Genomic DNA, 20,271 nt, shown 5'->3' with positions numbered 1-20,271 from the left:
ATGTCAATACTCCTCAAATTATTCCATGAAATAGAAAGGGATGGAACACTTCCACATTCATTCTATGAAGCCAGTATCTTACTCATATCAAAACCAGATAAGGACACATCAAGGACAGAAAACTACAGAACAATATCCCTGATGAACTTAGATGCAAAAATACTTAATATTAGTAAATCATGTTCAACAACATATTAAGATTGTACACCATGATCAAGTTGGTTTTATTCCAAAGATGTAAGGATGGTTTAATCTACACTAATCAATAAATATAATAAGTTTAATGAAAAGGCCTTTAATAAAATTTAGCACCCATTCATGACAAACACACTGAAGAAACTAGGGAATGAAGAAATATACCTCAACATCATAAAGCTTATATAAATGCCCATCATAAATGCCCAAAGTCAACCTCATAGTAAATGGGAAAAAACTGAAAGTATTTACTTTAAAATCTGTGACAATACAAAGATGTCCACTCTCATCACTTCTATTTAATATACTGCTAAAAATTCTAGCCAGAACAATTAGGCAAGAGAAGGAAAAAAGAGACCCCTAAAGATCAGGAAATAATATCAAGAGTTAATAAATGGATGACATCAAGTTAAACACCTTCTGCACAGCAAAGAAAACAATTAGGAATGTGAAGAGAGAACCTATAGAATGGGAGAAAATCTTTGCTAACTATTCTTCTGACACAGTACTAATATCTAGAATATATAAAAAACTCAAAAAAGTTTAACACTAAAAACTATCAAATAATCCAATTAAGACAAATGAATTTCTTTTTCTTCCCAAAAGAATAAATACTAATGGCAATTACATGAAAAAATGTTCAATATCAGTAGCAATTAAGAAAAACCAAATCAAAACTATACTGAGATTTATCTCACACCAGTCAGAATGGCAGTTATCAAGAATTATATAATATGGAGCTGGGGTTATAGCTCAGAGGTAGAGCGCTTGCCTCATACTTGTACTGGGTTCAATCCTCAGCACCACATTAAATAAATAAATAAATAGGTAAAATAAAGATATTGTGTTCACATTAAAAAAGAATTATACAAATAATAATAAAGACTAGAAAGGATGTAGAGAAAAAAATAAATATTTTTACACTGTTGGTGGGATTGTACTAACAACCACTATGGAAATCAATTTGGCAGTTCCTCAAAAGATTAGGCATGGAACCACCATATGACCCAACTATACTACTTCTAGGTATTTATCCTAAAGAATTAAAGTCATCATACCACAGTGATACATGCATATCCATGTTTACAGCAACAGTGTTAATTCACAATAGCCAAACTATGGAACCAGTCTAGGTGTCCATTAATGGAAGAATGAATAAAGAATATGTGGTATACATATACAATGGAGTTTTGTTTAGTCACAATAAAAAATAAAATTATGTCATTTCATTTGCAGGAAAATAAATGGAACTAGAGACCATTATGTTAAGTGAAATAAGTCAAACTCAAAACATGAAGGTTCATGTGTCTTCTCTCATATGTGGAAGCTAAAGAGGAAAAAGGAAAAGAAAGGTAGAGATGGATCTCATGAAAATCAACGGGAAATCAGTAAAGAAAAGGGATTACAGGTGGGAAGGGAGGTGAAAGTGTTGATGAGTGATATTAGCCAAATTTCATTGTTATACTGTGTGCATGTATGAATATGTAACAACAAATCCCATCATTATGTACAACTATAATGCACCAATAAAAAAATGTGGGAAAAAAGAAATTTCAACATATTGGTTCAAAACATTACTGAGTTATTGTATGACTAACAAAAGTGTAAAGATTTCTAAATAGAAATAATTAGTTCAATATACTTAAAGAAGATTTATTTTGTTTTTTTATTTATCCATAAGGTAGACAGTTTAAAAAGTACATAGAAAACCAAAAATAAGACTTCCTTAATAGCACTAAAAAAGAAAATAGTATTAAGGGGTAGAATCTGCATTAAATTATATCTTCTTTCCACTGTCCAGATGATGGTCAAGGCAAAGGATATCTATACTTCAGAGTTTTATCATGTCAATAAAATCTTTAGCAATTCTCATGTATATTAGAACACACATTGCTGAGAATACCAGATACCTTGGCAATGCTAGTATAATTTACAAATGTGAACCTGAACACTTGCTTTGTAAAGCATGAACACAATGAGGTATTCTAACTGTTTGACACCAAAAATATTTCCATTTCTTTCCATTTAATACAATGAGAATTATAAAAGAAAAGGGAGGGAACAAGAAACCTAATTTTGAAGGCAGACCACCATCTTCAGTTTCTACATTAATAGGTACATGAAGGATCTCTAACTGAATTTTCTAACACTTAATAAAATCAGCATTCAAGATTTCAAAATAAAAATAACCTACAATGAAAACTTCCAAGGAAACTTTTTTTTTTGCAAAATATGACATGCTAAGTTAATACTTTAACCTGACATTATAATTATCTGAGTCAGCATTATCCTGAAGTAGTATAAAAAATATAATTCTTAACCAATATAAATTGAATATTTTTTCACACCTAAATACTATTTCACACCTAATTAAATATTTTTACACCTAAAATGTAGCATATTTCAGTTCAACCTGAGCTAAGTAAGGTAACCTTAAAAAAAGTTATCTCATCATGGAAATTAAAATTCTAAATTTTTCAATCATATGACCATAGATACTATTTTCTTATTATTTTTCATGTTTGTTTTTATTTGTATATGTATTAAGTCTTAACAAAAAAGTGTATTAAAAATGTGTATTAAAAATTAAAAATGTGTATTAAAAATGTGCATTAAGTCTTAACAAAAAAATAAGCAACCACAAAACAAGGATTCCTCCTTCGTGTCAAAATACTGGATAATAATTGTGTGTTAGGAAAACAATATTTTTGTTTTAATAACCAAGAATGGTTTCAATATGAGTTATGATGCCTATTGTTTAACTGCTGTCAAAATACTTTTTTCAGATAACGTGAAATTGAATAGTCACAAAAGTATGCCAAAAAAATGAGTATACCAATCACCTCTTATAATATTTTCATTATATAAATTAAGATTCAATTTACTTTCTACCTTATACATAAACCTCAATTTTAATATAAGCCATCCAATGAGCCAAATGTTAATCCTAGGGAAAGCAAATCAAATTTGAATTATATATGCCAGTATACTGTTACATTAACTAAACAGAACTTACTTGCAATTTTACTTGAATTTTGTGATATATATATATATATATATATCTTAAAATTCAACAATCACAAGAGTTAACTGTTTAGTGAGAATGTATATGTTACATAAACAAATTAAAAGATATCAATGATTTTTTATTACCTTCTAATAATACCTAACCCTTAAGATTTTGCTTGGTACTCGAATCCCAATAGGGAGAGAACAGGGAAGAAAAATTCAGAAGATAATAATTTGATTTCGCACATTATAATTGACTATTTTATGAACATGTTTTAAAAACAAATTAAATCTGACCTTTTTCATAACTCCTAGAACTACTTCAAAGAATTATATTCCTCTATTCCCAATAGGCTCCTTAGAAGTAAATATGACTAAATAATCATTAAGTTTAAGTGAATGAACATTTAAAATAACGTTTAAATTCTAAAGAGATGTTGCAATTCTAATATAAAGTTCAACTATGAAAAACAAAATCTTTCTCAATAATGAATGTAATCTAGACACCTATGCCAATAATAATTTCAATACAGTAAAAGGGGATGTTTAGAATTGGAGAAAAAAAAGTTTCTCATATCAGCTTCCATTAAAAGGATCCTAAAGTAACCTGAAAAATTATTTTGTCATTACTTAAGAGTTATTTTCAGCTTTTCTGTAATGTGACCAACTAAAATTTCCACTCAATCAAAAAAAAAGTAAACAATCTGTTTACTATGGTAAACAGATACGTTATATGTAAGTTGTTTTTTTATATATAAGTTTTCCATCTGAGGATTCAGAAGATCAAAGAGTTCTAGTATTTTTCTTCTCCTGAGTAAGAAACTCTCTTATATACAAGTTTTGTCTGCTCTTAGGTAATGCCTTTTTGGAGGCAACAGGAAAATCGTCAATTAAAATCAAATTTTATATATGGTTAGACCAAATTTCAGTCTTTCTTCACCTTACCCAGATATCAGCCTTGGTAGTGATGGGTTTCCCTCCATAAAGGTTGATCATTTCAGGGGCTCTGTATGACAGAGTCGTATACCTGGCAGTAAACAAATAAAATGAAATGGAGATATTAAAAATAATAATGATACATTGTTTCTCTATAAGATACTACAAAAAACCTTTAAGTTCAGTAACATTATATAGAAATGATACTATTTATTAAAAACCCATTAAAGATTAAACAATAAAGCATCTAAAGACTTTTCATTCAACAAGTACAAATCTCCAAAAAGCCTAATTTATTTTATTATAAAAATCTTAATGATGGTGGAACTAGAAATAATTTCTCTTGAATTTATGTGAAATAATACAATTTGACTATAATAGTATCCATATCTGGTATATTAAAAGTAAAACTTCTCTTAAAAACTTACTTTATATATTTAAGGAGTTGTTTATATGAATGCTAATATAATTCCTTACATGTGTAGTAAATGTTCAAGTGTTTTATAAAAATTGTTTTAAAAGTAATCTAGTTGTCATAATTCTAAATACACACATTATGTATACTTCTAATACCAACTGCCACATGTTTACAAATATAAAAACCCCAAATCCACTGTGAACAGATTACTTTAATGAAATATCATTCGAGCCTAGGATTAACATTAAGGAAATAATGAAAGGCGGACCCTGTAATCCCAGGGGCTAAGGAGGCTGAAGCAGGAGGATCTAGAGTTGAAAGCTTGCCTCAGCAAAAGCAAGGCGCTAAGCAACTCAGTGAGCTGTCTCTAAATAAAATACAAAATAGGGCTGGGGGATATGGCTCAGTGGTTCAGTGCCCTTAATGCCCGTGAGTTCAATCCCCAGTACTATATGTGTGTGTGTGTGTGTGTGTGTGTGTGTGTGTGTGTGTGTATATATATGTGTGTGTGTGTGTGTGTGTGTGTGTGTGTGTGTGTGTGTGTGTATATTTCAAATCTCATGGCAGAATTATCAGAATATGGACTTCCTATATCATAACAAGATTCACTTTGAGCGTTTATATATTTTATTTTAGAAGTATCTTAAAACTCTACCATATTAGTTTTTCCATATTACCCTGATTGGTCAGACAGTCTGAATGATAGTACCACAGAGAAATGACCTATGAAACCAGAATATGAACTGCATAATAGCAGATTTGTTGTTCATTACTACACCCCAGCACCAAGAACAGTGTTGGCCCTGAATAAATGAATAGTTAACTGAATGAATTGAAGACCTAATATATCCTCAACTAAGCCCAAAACATGAGAACATCAAATGAGCTTTCCATTCATCACAAAATTTGAATCAGTCAGCAAAATTCAGGTAAACCTAAACTATACCTCAAAATGTAAAAGCAAGAAATAAAATATCCAACAGGCAGTAAACTACACTGAGATTTCATCTCACTCCAGTCAGAATGGTAATTATCAAGAATATAAACAATAATGAGTATTGGCGAGGATGTGGGAAAAAAAGGTACACTCATACATTGCAGGGGACACTGCAAACTGGTGCAACCACTCTGGAAAGCAATATGGAATTCCTTAGAAAATGTGGAATGGAACCACCATTTGACCCAGCTATCCCACTCCTCAGTCTATCCCCAAAGGGATTAAAATCAGTATACTATAGTGATGCAGCCATATCAATGTTCACAGCAGCTCAATTCACAATAGCTAACCTGTGGGACCAACCTAGGTACCCTTCAACAGACGAATGGATAAAGCAACTGTGGTACGTATACACAATGGAATATTACTCAGCATTAAAAGAAAATAAAATTATGGCATTTGCAGGTAAATAAATGGAATTTGAGAATATCATGCTAAGCAAAGTAAGCCAATCCCAAAAAACCAAAGGCCAAATGATCTCTCTGATAAGTAGACATGCTGACCCATAAGCAGGAAGGGGTAGGGGGCGGGCAGCTTGGGGGAAAATGGAGGAACTTTGATTGGGCAAAGAGGAGATAGGGAAGGGGAAGGGGCATGGGAAGGAAAGGTGGTAGAATGAGATGAACATCATTACCCTAAGAATACGTATGACTGCACACATGTGGTGTGATTCTACATAGTGTACAACTAGAGAAATGAAGAGTTGTGCTCCATTTGTGTATAATGAATTGAAATGCATTCTGCTGCATATATAACTAATTAAAGAAGAAATAATAATTTTAATATACCAATAATTATTTTTTAATTTAAAAAAATATTTTTGAAGAAATCTATAAATGAAAGATCTACAGTTTGCATTAACATAACTGGTCACAGACTCAAGTTAACCAAAATTGACATGAGACAAAATATAATGAGGATAAATACTTACTTTTTAATTTCTTCTTCTACTACATTAACTCCATCCTTTTGAGGATTAAGAAATTTATTAGTGGCACTGCCAAAGTCACAAAGTACGTAATTTCCACCATCATTTAACAAAATATTTTCTACCTTAATAAAAGAAAATCAATAATTAGTATTTTCAAAGTCAAAATTATCTTTTTTCAATCCTTTCATAATGGAGGGTCTGTATCATTCATTTACACACACACCCACACACACGCACGCACACGTATATATAGAGACATGAGACATAAGATACTTCAAATTATCTGGACAAATGAACTAGAACAAAAATATACTTTACTATTTCTATTACTTCTTTTATTAAGAACAATTAATTACTTTCTCCACCCCAGGATAGTTTGTGTAGGGGTCAAGAAACCCTTAGTCTGCCTTTAACTGTACCTCAATTTTTCTTCTGTTCTTTTAAAAATTCAGCCTATCTGTAGACAAGCAGATGAAAAACACTTAAGTTCTACCTCTAATTAACTCCTACAGGTTGAGTATCCCTTATCTAAAATGACTAAGAGTGGAAGAGTCTCAGATTTTGTATTGTGGAGGTGGGGATATTTGCATATGTATAATAAGATACCTTAGGGATGGGACTCAGATCTAAGAACAAAATTCATTTATGTTTCATCTTACACATATAGTCTGACTATAACATTATACAATATTTTCAATGAGCCTGAATTTTGACTGCAGTATACCAAATGTGGTAAGGTATATGATTTTCACTTGGGGCATCATGTTAACACTCCAAAAATTTCAGACTGTGAAGCATTTCAAGTTTTGGATTTTCTGAGCAGGAATGCTCAACTTGCAATACTGTTTTTACTTAAAATATTACACTGAAAAACACAAACCTGACTTTGTACCTTAACTGGGAGATCAGAAATGTATTAGCTAAAATGATGTCCTCTGAATTTTAAATCAAAACTCAACTAAAACTATAAGTTTTGTACACAAAAAGATAATGAGTTATGATAGCACCCAAAAAAAACCACACCAAATTACTAGAGGATATATTAAATTTACATATTCAAAAGAACTGAGATGAGCTATACTAATTATCCAGATTAAGGGACAGAAGTCTGAAATAATACATTTCAATTCTGCTTTGAATTACCTTCTATTACTGTAAGTATTTTTTGGATGATGCTTTCATGATTAACAACCTATATTCTAAGTTACATCTTCTATTCTCTTTTATCTTAAGAGCATTTTATAACCATCTTTTATAAAATTCTGTATAATCAGAATCAGGATTCATTCACTCATTAAACAGTTGATAAGACTCTGCTATGTATCAGACACTATTTTAAATGCACAGTTTCACCACTGAGAAGAAAAAAACAAAAAGCTCTAACTTCAAGGAGATACATTCTAGCAGGAGAAGACAGACAATAAATAATAAGCATAACTCATAAGCAAAATTACACAAAATCTTATAAAGTATAATTGCTAATAAAAGGCAGAACAGATAGTAAGAGCCTTAGACTTCAATTATAAACAAAGCGACTCAGCACATAACTCACTGAGCTGATGTGAGCATACTTGAATGAGGGGAAAGGGTAACCATAGGAATATATAAGCATGAAACACTTCAGGAAGTTTTTGTATTTTGCAGTTCTAGGGATAGAACCCAGGGCCTCTCACCTGCTAGGCAATCATTCTACAATTGAGCTACATATCTAACTCAGGAACCTGAGTGATATTCATAATCTTTGTGTCTGTCATCAAAGATGACACTTATGGTTCTAAATGACATGTCTAATGATCATCTATCTAAATGATATCTCCAGGAATGTTCATTTCCCTTGGAGAATTATTTTTTCAATTTAACAAGGGAGTACCAAATATAAGGGGTCAAGAGTCCAAGAGAAGGTAAAATGAAGTGACCTCAAGGACAATCACCACAAATCACAGTAAATCATAGAAAACAATAGTAAATTACAAATAAATGGGAAAAGAGATGTATTTATAGTCTACTCTTGAAAACACCCTGAGGCTTAATATAGAATAGAGAAAATAAGAGGAATACTGAACTGAAAGAGAACAGTATGGAGGGACACTCAATGTATGTCAGTGACATTCATGTTTTTGTTCAAATGAAACCTTTTAAAGGAGGCTACTCTGAGAATAGGAGATGCAGAATAGGAGCCTGTGTATCTCAATTTCAAATCTACTGCTGGGTCCTTGACTTGACCTCAGGAAATGTGTAAGGAGACAGAGAGACCAATCTCAGTACTAATAATAAAACCTTGTTTAGGGCTGGGGATATAGCTCAGAAGTAGAGCACTTGCCTAGCACAGATGAAGCAGGCCCTAGGTTCCATCCCCAGCACTGCAAAAGAAAAGGTGAGGGGGGCGGGGCTAGTTTAGTTGAGGACAGTCCAAGAACATTTTAACTCCAAAGTCTAGAACAGATTACTCTTAGTATTTTAAAATTCTTACCTTCAGATCCCGGTGAATTATTGGAGTCTTACACTGATGCAACCTTGCAACAGCTTCACAGGTATCACAGAATATCTGTAACACTTCTGGTTCTGTAAAACCTGTCTGCAGTTTCTTATTCATCTGATTCACTACCTGCCCGGCTAAGCAAAAAAGTCATTTTCATATTTTTTAATAAATGAAATCTACCACAAACAAAAAAATTAAATGCCTTTATGATCTCAGCTAATGAGAAATTGGCTTTTTCATAATTCTCATGTAAGAATGCTTGTTATATCATATTGTATTGATTTAATTACATTTTTTGTATTTTACAATTCAAAGATCAGAACATATTATGATAGATGATATCCAATAATAATATTGCCCATTTTTTAATATCTTAACATCACTGAAATTACAGTTTTCCTTATAATTGATGACATATTTGATGTGAAGCAGAAGTTATTCAATACTGTGCTACTTACTGCGTAAAATGTGGTAAATAAAAAATAAGGTTTATATTATCATCATGGAATTTACAATTCAAAGGTAGAAATAAATAATTATACAAATATATAATCATTTTTATATAATAAAAACAAGAAAATTTAAGATTAAAAAACTATTTTAATTGGTGAAGGAGGATGGGAAGAAGAGGGTATCAGGCTCCTCTAAGAAGTAATATTTATGTCAAGACCTAACAACTATTAGGAATTAATGAGGCAGAGATTAAGGAGAATGCTACACTAGTAATAGTAAATTGTATATAAAAGCACCTCAGATTTGGGAAAGAGCTTTGAAGACTAAGAATAACTTTAAAAAAAAAAGTCAAAGCTCACAGAGTCTAAGAAGCAGAGAGAGTGGGAAGAGGAGAGTGATAAGGCAGACAAGGAATAGACAGATTTTGTATTTTATCTTAACAGTCCGAAACTTCCTGATCTGACTTTTTAAAAGAATTATTTGATTATGGGGTAGAGGAATCAAAAGAGAAGAAATGGAGAAATGAACTAAGACACTAAATCTGTAATGCAGGTTAAAAAAATAACAGGTCTAAGGAAATGACTAAAATCAAACAGCCATATATATACCATTGAGCCTTGAGAAAATTATTATATAATATACTATGATAATTGATAGTAACCACCATTATATTTTAAGAATAGAAAAAATATGATTCATAAAGAAGTATTCTATAAAAATCAAATTTGGGAATTTAAAAGAGTATAAAGCTTATATTAACTTGAAACTTTTTTTTTAATAAGGATGAATGCTGGATACTCTACAATCTGTAAAAAGCAACAAGTATATTTGTTGCTTTTGTTATTACTATCTAAACAGCAATCTCTTGCCTTTATCTTTTCTTTTGAAATTTTAAAGCAGAAAAAAAAAATTTACTTATGAATCCCTGGAGTGGGGATATAGATCAGTGGTAGCATTCTTGCCTAGCATGCATAATGGGTTAGATCCCCAGCCTGACAAAGCCCCGGGGGTGGGGGGGGATATCCCTGACTTTTCAGAAAACTCTGGGATAATTTGTTCAGGTTATCTCAGAAGATTGAGAGACACCTAAGTGGGCAGCAACTTCCTTTACTCCCTTGTTCAGCAGTTTCCTTGGCAGATGTCTATTGTTAAACTAGGGAAAGTCTGTTTTAACTAAAAATTAAACCAGAAGAAAAATGTGTTCTTGATATTCATACACAAACTTGAAATATCACTTCACAGCTAAAGAAATCATAACCTTGAACTCATTCCACCTCTTATAGTGTTATAATATTCAGGACAATTGTAAACAAATGTTAATTCCCTTTCTTCTCAACAGAGTTCTTTCAAGTAGAAATCCTTAATCACAAAAACCAAGTCCCCAATAATAACTAAAACTGTATATGAGTTAAATTTCAAATGTAGAAATTTTTTTTACTCAAAATCAGAGTTTTGTGAAAATTAAGTAACAGATGAAAAACAGTAAAAAAAAAAAAAATCAGATTTGGAAATCAAGGATTACACATTGAAGGTCTATGCATGTAGATCTCAAGTCTATCCAGATTTTCCAAATAGTACTATCTCCTAAACAAAAAATGTTACATTCTGCTGAACTTAATAAGAAAATCAAGATTTTTCTAACCTCTTAAAGTTGTCCAATAACCTTTATGTCTGAGTGCAATTATTAACACTTAATTTAAAAACCTCAAGTAAAACCTATTACTCCATTTAAATTTTAATGCCTTTCTTATGAAATTATTCATTTTTAACAGTAGTAAATTGCATTACTGTATTCAAATCTTCAACCTTCCCTTTTTCAATAATCTTTGCCCTGTAATTCGTTGCTCCTCCCAGTAAAATAGGCAGAGAACATTTCTTGCTCTTTGATTAAGGCTCAGTCATGTGATTTACTTCTGCCAAGAGAAAAAAGTAAAAGTAGCAATATACCTAGTCTCAAGCGTAGGCCTTAAGAGGACTCATGTGCTTCTGCATACACTCTTATGTTTCTACCATCTCTATGAGGAAATCAATAGCTTGCTAGTGCCAGAAAGAGGATGAGAGACATGTGAAGCAAAGCTACTTCAACTTATCCCAGATTGCCACCTGGCATGTGAGTAAGCCCAGCTGAAATCAGCAGTGCCACCCACCACATTCAATCCAAAACAGCTGGCCCACAGATAGATAAGCAATAATAAATGACTATTTTATGCTATTGAGTTTGGAGATACTTTGTTATTAAGCAAAAACTAGCAGATGTATAATTCATAGGTACTTAGAACTCCTAAAAATAGAAATTTTTAAATTCATAAATTTTCATAATTTATTTATAAATTATTCATAAAACAATAGAAATGTTTTTAAAAGGCCAATACAGATTTCTAGAAGTCTCGATATCAGAAAATTGGCAAATTAAGCAGTAGCAAACTATAAATTTGCAGAGACAAAAAATGATTACACTTCATAAGAAATTATTTTAAACAATGGATACCTAAAAACTTATAAAGGTATATTGGTTATATAACATATTCTTCTACTACCTATATAGTTTTATTCCAACATAATCAAAACCAATATACCCAACTATTTATATTACATTGGTTCCCTTACAAAAGTGCCTTCATTCTTAACATACAACTGACTTTTATAAAGGAAAAGAAGAATATTCATCCTCTGTTCCTCCAAATGACTTTTCCCCCATGGGAGAAAAAGGAACTTATCTAATTGATTAATCGGAAAAAAGGAACAGAGCATACTCAGTTCAGGCTTCTGGATCCTTCTCCTAAAATAAAACAGCCCATTTAGATGGTACATTCTGATCTGTACTATATGTAGTATACTAACTTAGCCAGTGAAATATTTGAAAAAAAAAAAAAACTTCTTGTATAAAAAAGAAAGCATAGTTAAGAATAGGAAATTTTCAGAAAAAAAATTAAAATTAAAGGAAAAGAGAAAATTTTTTTCACTTTTTTTATGATACTGGGGATTGAACCCAAGGGGTGCTCTACCACTGAGCTACATCACCAGCTGTCCAGGCTGGCCTCAAACTTGTGAGCTCAGCTTCTCAGTTTCTGAGATTAGAGACATGAAGAAAAAAATATATTTTTTTAAGAACTAAAATTTAGGGGACTGGGTATGTGGCTCAATGGCAGAAGCATTTGCCTAGCATGCAGGAGGCCATGTGTTCAATCTCTAGCACTATGCCCTCCCCCCAAAAAATTAAAATTTATATCTACAGAAATCAAAAGATTTGCATCTCAAATAAGAGCAAGGTATATTTTAACAAAAGAACATTGAAAGATCAAGAAAGGATTCTTAGAAATTAAAATGGCAAAAATACAAAATTCTATAGAAGAACTCAAAGCTACATTAAGGAATGCTTCCAACAAAAGTTTAAAAAGAAATGAGAGAAAAAAAGTGTCCCACAAAAAGGGGAGCTACCAAAAATACCCAAATGAAGGAATATAAATTGTGAAATTTCAATATGCTGAAGATAAAGGAAAGTTTCTAACTAAAAATGTCTTTGGAGAAAAGAGGTCACATAAAAAAAATTAAGGAATCACAATAGCATCAGACCTCTCAATAGCAATACTGAGAAAAAAATAATAATGTCATCCCAGTTTTGCATTAATATTATTTCTAAGCTACAATCTTTTAGGCAGACAAATTGGCAACCAAATATGAATGCAGAATATTGATATTTTTATATATTTTAGGTTTCAAAATGTTTCCTCCCAAATTCATTTTATCAGAAAGCTACCAAAAAATATACTCTTCCAAAAGAGGGAGTAAACAAAGGGGAGGCATAAGTAGCAGAGAATTTAAGAAAAGAAAGTCAAGGGGAATTCCCAGAATGACAACTAAATACTGTTTAAAATTAAGTAGGTGGCCAGGTGTGGTGGTGCACATCTGTAATCCCAGTGGCTCAGGAGGCTGAGGCAGGAGGATCAAGAGTTCAAAGCCAGCCTCAGCAACTTAGTGAGGCTCTAAGCAAATTAGTGAGACCCTGCCTTAAAATAGAAAAGACTGAGGATGTGACCCAGTGGTTAAGCACTCCTGGGTTCAATCCTTCTACCCCACCACCCCCCACCAAAATAAATAAATAAATAATTTTAGATGAATACATATATATATATATATATATATATACACACACACACATATATATATATATACACACACACACACACACACACACACACATATATATATATATATATATATATATATATATATATATTGAAGTCTCCCCAAAGCAGGTTTTGAAGGGAAGGAAAAAGCAAAACTGACACAAGTATTGAAATATTTAAACATACTTCATAATGATTTGTACTTCTATTAAAGAATGTGGAGTAAAATACTAATATATTTGAAGAAACCAGACAAGTGAAAAATGAGGTAATTATTAACTCCAGGAAAAACAAGCTGTACAAGAAAGGAAATGTAATTATACACTATTGCATGTCATCCATAAATGGCAAACAAAATAATTAAAACACTTATTTAGGCCATGAACTAAGCATAGTCTACCCTAGGAGTAAATCCTCATCTTGAAAACAATATCTAAAGCATAAATTAGAAACAGCACTAACAAGCATTCTGCGGGGCAGAGTGGGAGGATACCAGGGATTGAATTCAGGAGCACTCAACCACTGAGCCACATCCCCAGCCTAATTCTGTATTTCAATAGAGACAGGGTCTCACTGAGTTGCTTAGCACCTCCATGTCTTGATCCTCCTGTCTCAGCCTCCCGAACCACTGGAATCACAGGTGTGCACCACCACACCCAGCTTAACAAGCATTCTTTTAAGAACAACCCACCCCACAACCCCCCTGCCCAGAATCACATACTACTCTTGATTTTCTAAGTTCCTTCTCTTTTTTACTCTCAGAATTTCACTAAAACTACTGGTTCTCACTTGCATAATATAGTGCAAATATAAAAGAAACTATGAGAAGAAACATCTCCTTTATTTTAAAGTCACTGCATCTGAGGAGAGGGACGGGGAAGGAAGCTGCTGAATTAGCCATAGTTTAACAGAACTATTTGATTTTTTAAACCATATACATAAATTACTTTGATAAAATTTTAAAATTCATATAAAATATAGCCTGCTGATTCAAACATCAGATAAATATTCTCATTTAATTCCCTCTTTAAAATGCTTCCTGGACTAGGGGTGTGACTCAGTGTAGAGCACTTGCCTAGCATGCTGAGTTCAATGCCCACCACAATAAAAAAGAAAGGAAAAAAAGTCCTCCAGGTGACAATAAAACTCAAGTGGGTTTACAATTATTTTTTATTCAATTACATTAAATTGTAAGTACAGATAGAGCAAAATGGCAGCTAAGTGAGACTCTCCAATAATCCTTTCCCCATAAACACACCAATTTGCACCCATATTCACACATCATAAACCACCTTCACAAAAGCTAAGGAAGCCAGGTGAGAGACTGCAGTGCCTGGTTTTAGTATAACAAAAAGAAAAGATATGCTGGAAAAAGCAGGAAGGAAAGAGTTGCTGGGGTCATCCATCCCCAGACTGGAGACAGGTGCTTTCTGCTTGAAGGAATTAAAGGAATGAAGTCCAGGTCTTGGAGTCAAAACTGAGAACCAGGCCTACCACAGAGAAACCTATTGCTGGGTGAGAACAATGACCCCAACCACCTTTGGGGTCATTGTTCAATATCCAAGGACTGAGTCACTGGAACTGCTTTAAGCCAGGTGACTGATTTCTTCCTCTATCCCTCATCCAAGTTAAGCAACAAGATAGGAAGCAAGACTCCATTTATTTGGAGACATTACCAAATTCATTCCATGAAGCCAGTATCACCCTGATACTAAAACCAAAGACACATCAAGGAAAGAAAACCTCAGGCCAATATCTTTGATGAATATAGATGCAAAAATTCTTAATAAAATATTGCCAAATGACATGCAAAAAAACATTAAAAGATAGTGAACCACAATCAAGTGGGTTTCACCTCAGGGATGTAAGGCTGGTCCAACATACAAAAATAAATAAATGCAATTCACCACATAAATAGAGTTAAGAACAACAATCACATGATAACTTCAATAGATGCAGTGAAAGCACTGACAAAGTAGAGCACCCATTTATATTTAAAACACTAGAGAAACCAGGAATAGAAGAAACTTACTTCAACACTGTACAGGCTAAACAGGACAATCCCAAGGCCAACATCACACTGAACAAAGAAAAACTGAAAGCATTTCCTCTAAAAACAGGAACAAGACAAGAATGCCCACTCTCACCACTCCCATTCATCATAGTTTTAAAACTGTAGCCAAAGCAATCAGAAAAGAGAAGGAAATTAAAGGAACACAAACAAAAAGAGAAGAGTTCAAATTATCTCTGTTTCCAATTAGAAGATACCAAAAACTACACTAGAAGACTTCTAGAACAGAAAAATAAATTTAAAGTGCAGGATACAAGATCAACATACATAAATCAATCAGTTTCCTATACTCCAGTAATGAATCTGCTGAAAAATGAAATTAGAAAAACTATCCCATTCATAAATGAACTCAAAAAATTAACATACTTGGGAATTAAACTAATAAAGGAGCTCTGCAATGAAAACTATAGAACACTAAAAGAAGAAACTGAAGAAGACCTTAGAAAAGGGAAAGACCTCCCATGTTCTTAGATAAGAAGAAAAACATTGTCAAAATGGCCACACTACTAGAAGCATTATATAGATTCAATGTAATCTCCATTAAAATACCAATGACATTCTTCACAGAACTAGAAAGAGAAGTTCTAAAATTCATTTGGAAAAATAAGAGACCCAGACCAGTCAAAGCAATCCTGAGCAAAAAGAGCAATGCTGGAAGCATCTCAACACAGGACTTCAAATTATACTACAGTACTACAGTAACAAAAACAGCATGGTAATGGCACCAAAACACACATGAAAAACACTGGAATAAAACTGAAGACACAGAAACAAACACACATAAATACAGGTATCTGACCCAAGACAAAGGTGCCAAAAATATAAGCTGGAGAAAAGACAGACTTTTTAACAAATAGTGCTGAGAAAACTAGAAACCCATAAGTACAAAAATGAAACTTGACCACTATATCTCTCATTCTGCACAAATGTCAACTCAAAATAGATCAAAGACCTAGAAATTAGACCAGCAACTCTATACGCCAAATACTCAAACATGTTGGTACAGGAACTGACATCCTTACCAAGCCTCCTAAAGTGCAACAAATAAAAAAAAAAAATCAAAATTTGGAATGGCACCTAATTAAAAAGCTTCTGTACATCAAAAGAAACAAAAGTGTGAAGAGAGAGCCTACAGAACGAGAGAACATCTTTGCCACTTGCTCCACAGATAGGGCATTAATATCCAGAATATATAAAGAACTCAAAAAACTTAACATCAAAAAAAGTAATAATAATCCAACTAATAAATGGGCAAAAGAATTAAACAGACAGTTCTCAAAAGAAAAAATACAAATAGCAACAAATATATGAAAAAAATGATCAACAACTTTAGCAATTAGGGAAATGCAAATAAAAACTGCATTAATATTTCATCTCACTCCAGTCAGAATGACAATTAACAAGAATACAAATAACAGTACGTACTGATAAGGATGTGGGGAAACAGATACACTCATAATTATCGGTGGGAGTGCAACTACCCTGGAAAGCAGTACAGAGATTCCTCAGAAAACTAGAAATGGAATCACCATATGACCCAGCTATCACACTCCTCAGTATAATCCAAAAGATCTAAAATTAGCATACTATAGGGATATAGCCACATTGATGTTTATAGCAGCACAATTCACAATAGACAAACTATAGAACCAACCTAAGTGCTCTTCAACAGATAAACAAATAAAGAAAATGTAGTATATATACACAATGGATTATTAGCCATAAATAAGAATGAAATTATAGCATTTGCCAATAAATAGATGAAACTGGAAACTATCATACTAAGTAAAATAAGATAGACCCAAAAAGTCAAAGGTCAAATGTTTTCTTTGATATGCAGAACTTAATCCAAAATAAGAAAAAATGGGGGGGGGGCAGTTTCCATCAAAATAGAAGATGCAATAATAAATGTCCATGCTCAGATACAAGCTGTCCTGGGAAAAACCAAGATACCTAGTAACTCATACAAGAGGAATTTTTTTTTAGTATAATATAAATGCAGACAGATACTTACCTCGACAATATTCCATCAGAATAAGTACTTCCCATACATTATCGCTAATTGAATTAACAGCACAGTCCAAATAGCCCACAATATTTTTATGACCAGAGAGCTCTTTCTGTAAAAAAGAAACAAACCTTTTAAATTGGAAAATGTCCACATGTATATTAAACCAGTATCATTAGTCTGAAGCCTAAATTAACATATTTAATGATTTTCTAAAGGTAAAAATAATGCATAAGTATGAAATCTGATGTATTTCAAACAGCCAAAAGCTTCTATGGTTTGATGCAAAGTTTACTTGTATGAGACTGTCATTTCATTAAAAAAAAAAAAATCAACAAATACTTATTTTTAATTTCTATCAGGAAAGCTTCCAAAGTAGTAATAGTATTATTATTACAATATAGTATTATTATTACAATAAAGTTTTTGGGCACTCAAGAATAAAATATCAAAACTGTTACTTAATTTATTTTTAACTAAAAAAACAATAATTAAGTTCTAATATTAATGAAATACTCTCATTTGTTTGCCTGCAACATACTGAAACATATGGGTATATACATTTATTACATGTACTTTTAACTAAATAACTTAAAAACTGAACTAAGATACAAAAAGTTGTGAAAAGTACCCAAAGGTTAAAGATAACACCAATAACAAAATGGCAAATCTGGATTCTCTACTCCTAGTGCAAGGTAATCATCTGCATACAATGATTTTAAAACAGGGCTGGGGGTGTAGCTCAGTTGTAGAATGCTTGCCTATCATGCATAAGGCCTTGGGTTCCATCCTCAGCATCACAAAACAAAAACAACTACCCTCATCACCCTTCCAAAAATCTAATCAAGTCTATTTAGAAACTAAAATCCAATAATGAAGAATACCATTTTAAATGAATTTACAACCACTGTCATTAATATTAAGCTATGCAATAAATGTAATTAATAATAAATTATGCAATGTAATTTCAGATAAGGGATAGTGGTCACTAAATGTGTGTTATCGTTTAGATATGAGAAAGCTCATGTGTGAGACAACACAAGAAAGTTCAGAGGTGAAATGATTGAGTTATGAGGTTTAACCTAATCAGTGCATTAGTCTTCTCACAGAGACTAAGTGGGTATGTATGCAGGTAGGGTGTGGCTATATAAGGTGGGTCACTGGAGATGTACCTTAGAGGTATATATTTTGTCCTTGTTGAGTGGAACTCTCTCCACTTCTGTGTTTCCATGTCCTGAGCTGCTTTCCTCAGCCACCCCTGTCATAACATCCTGTCTCACACCTCAGCCCTAAGGATATGGAGTCACCCATCTATGGACTGAGACCTCTGAAACCATGAGCCTCAAAATAAACATTTCCTCCTTAAAATTATTCTTGTCAGGTTTTTAAATCACAACAGTGAAAAAGCTGACTAAAACAACATATAAATAATGTATAAATATGTAATACAGAATAATAAATACTTATAAATAGTAATATACAGAGAAATGGGTCATCAAAAAAATTTGGAAGATCACCATTCCAAAGAGCATTAATCTCTCTTAAAATACATTCTTCAAAGGCATAGAATTATAAAAATTCTAGTGAAAGGATGAATTATGGCACAATAGTACAATATCTGGCCACAAGTTAGAGAATTTGGTTTAGGCTTCACCATTATCTTGGAATAAATCCTTTTCACCCTTCTGAAATATCTTTACTTGAAAAAAAAAAAAAATCGTGGCCAGGCACAGCGGCACACGCCTGCAATCCCAGTGGCTCAGGAGACTTATAAATATGAGGCAGGAGGATCGAGAGTTCAAATCCAGCCTCAGCAACTTAGCAAGGAATTGAGCAACTCTGGAAGACCTTGTCTCTAGATTCAATATTTAAAAAGTGTTAGGGATGTGGCTCAGTAGTTAAGTGCCCCTGGGTTCAATCCCCAGTACGAAGAAAAAAAAAAAAGCCCCAAAGCCTAATCATGACTAATCAAGCTTAGGAAGAAAGACAAGAAAAGCCAAATTCAAAAGTCATATTATATAAATGCACTATTTTCAGATAAAATGTATGTTAGTAAAGATGTTGATACAAAAAAAAAAAAAAATCCCTCCTAGGAATGAGAGGAGTTATAACTCAGTGATGGAGTTTTTCCTTTTCCCTAACATGTATGAGGCCCTAGGTTTGATCCCCAGCATGAAAAAAAGAAAAAAGAAATTCCCCTCTTTAGAGTTGAACAAGTACACTGACACTGACATTAATAAAATATAGTGGCCAGGAATGGTGGTGCACGCCTGTAATCCCAGCCTCTTGGGAAGCTGAGGCAAGAGGATTGCAAATTCAAAGCCTCAGCAACTTAGCGAGGTACTCAGCAACTCAGTGAGACCCTATCTCTAAATAAAAGTTTTAAAGTGTGTGTGTGTGTGAGAGAGAGAGAGAGAGAGGGGGGAGGGGGAGGACACACACACACACACACACACACACACACACAAAGACAAAGACACAGTTTGGCAGTTCCTCAAAAGTTAAACACATAATTGAGTATAATGGCACATGTCCATGATCCCAACTACTCAGGAGAGCAAGGAAGGAAGATTGCAAGTTTGAGGCCAGCCTGAGCAACTCAGATCCCCTGTCTCAAAAGAAAATAAAAAGGACTGAAGATGTAGCT

The 20,271-nt window shown here is 32.8% G+C and overlaps 1 protein-coding gene across 2 annotated transcripts in view; it reads right to left on the bottom strand.

Moving 5' to 3' along the window:
• BMP2K (BMP2 inducible kinase) overlaps nucleotides 1–20,271 on the bottom strand; it is a 132,748-nt gene that overhangs the window by 72,890 nt on the left and 39,587 nt on the right. For both annotated transcript variants that reach the window (XM_081304259.1, XM_081304260.1), the window contains exons 3-6: nucleotides 17,631–17,736; nucleotides 8,957–9,099; nucleotides 6,487–6,608; nucleotides 4,150–4,231 (exon numbers count right to left, since the gene is read on the bottom strand). In XM_081304259.1, coding sequence (XP_081160385.1) covers nucleotides 4,150–4,231; nucleotides 6,487–6,608; nucleotides 8,957–9,099; nucleotides 17,631–17,736 — 453 coding nt within the window. The remainder of the gene's footprint in view (nucleotides 1–4,149; nucleotides 4,232–6,486; nucleotides 6,609–8,956; nucleotides 9,100–17,630; nucleotides 17,737–20,271) is intronic.

This window comes from Spermophilus citellus (assembly GCF_964194105.1).
Source record: "Spermophilus citellus genome assembly, chromosome: 8".
NCBI classification, from domain to species: domain Eukaryota; kingdom Metazoa; phylum Chordata; class Mammalia; order Rodentia; family Sciuridae; genus Spermophilus; species Spermophilus citellus.
The sequence above is the reverse complement of the archived record's forward strand: the minus strand, read 5'-3'. Positions and strand labels throughout refer to the sequence as shown.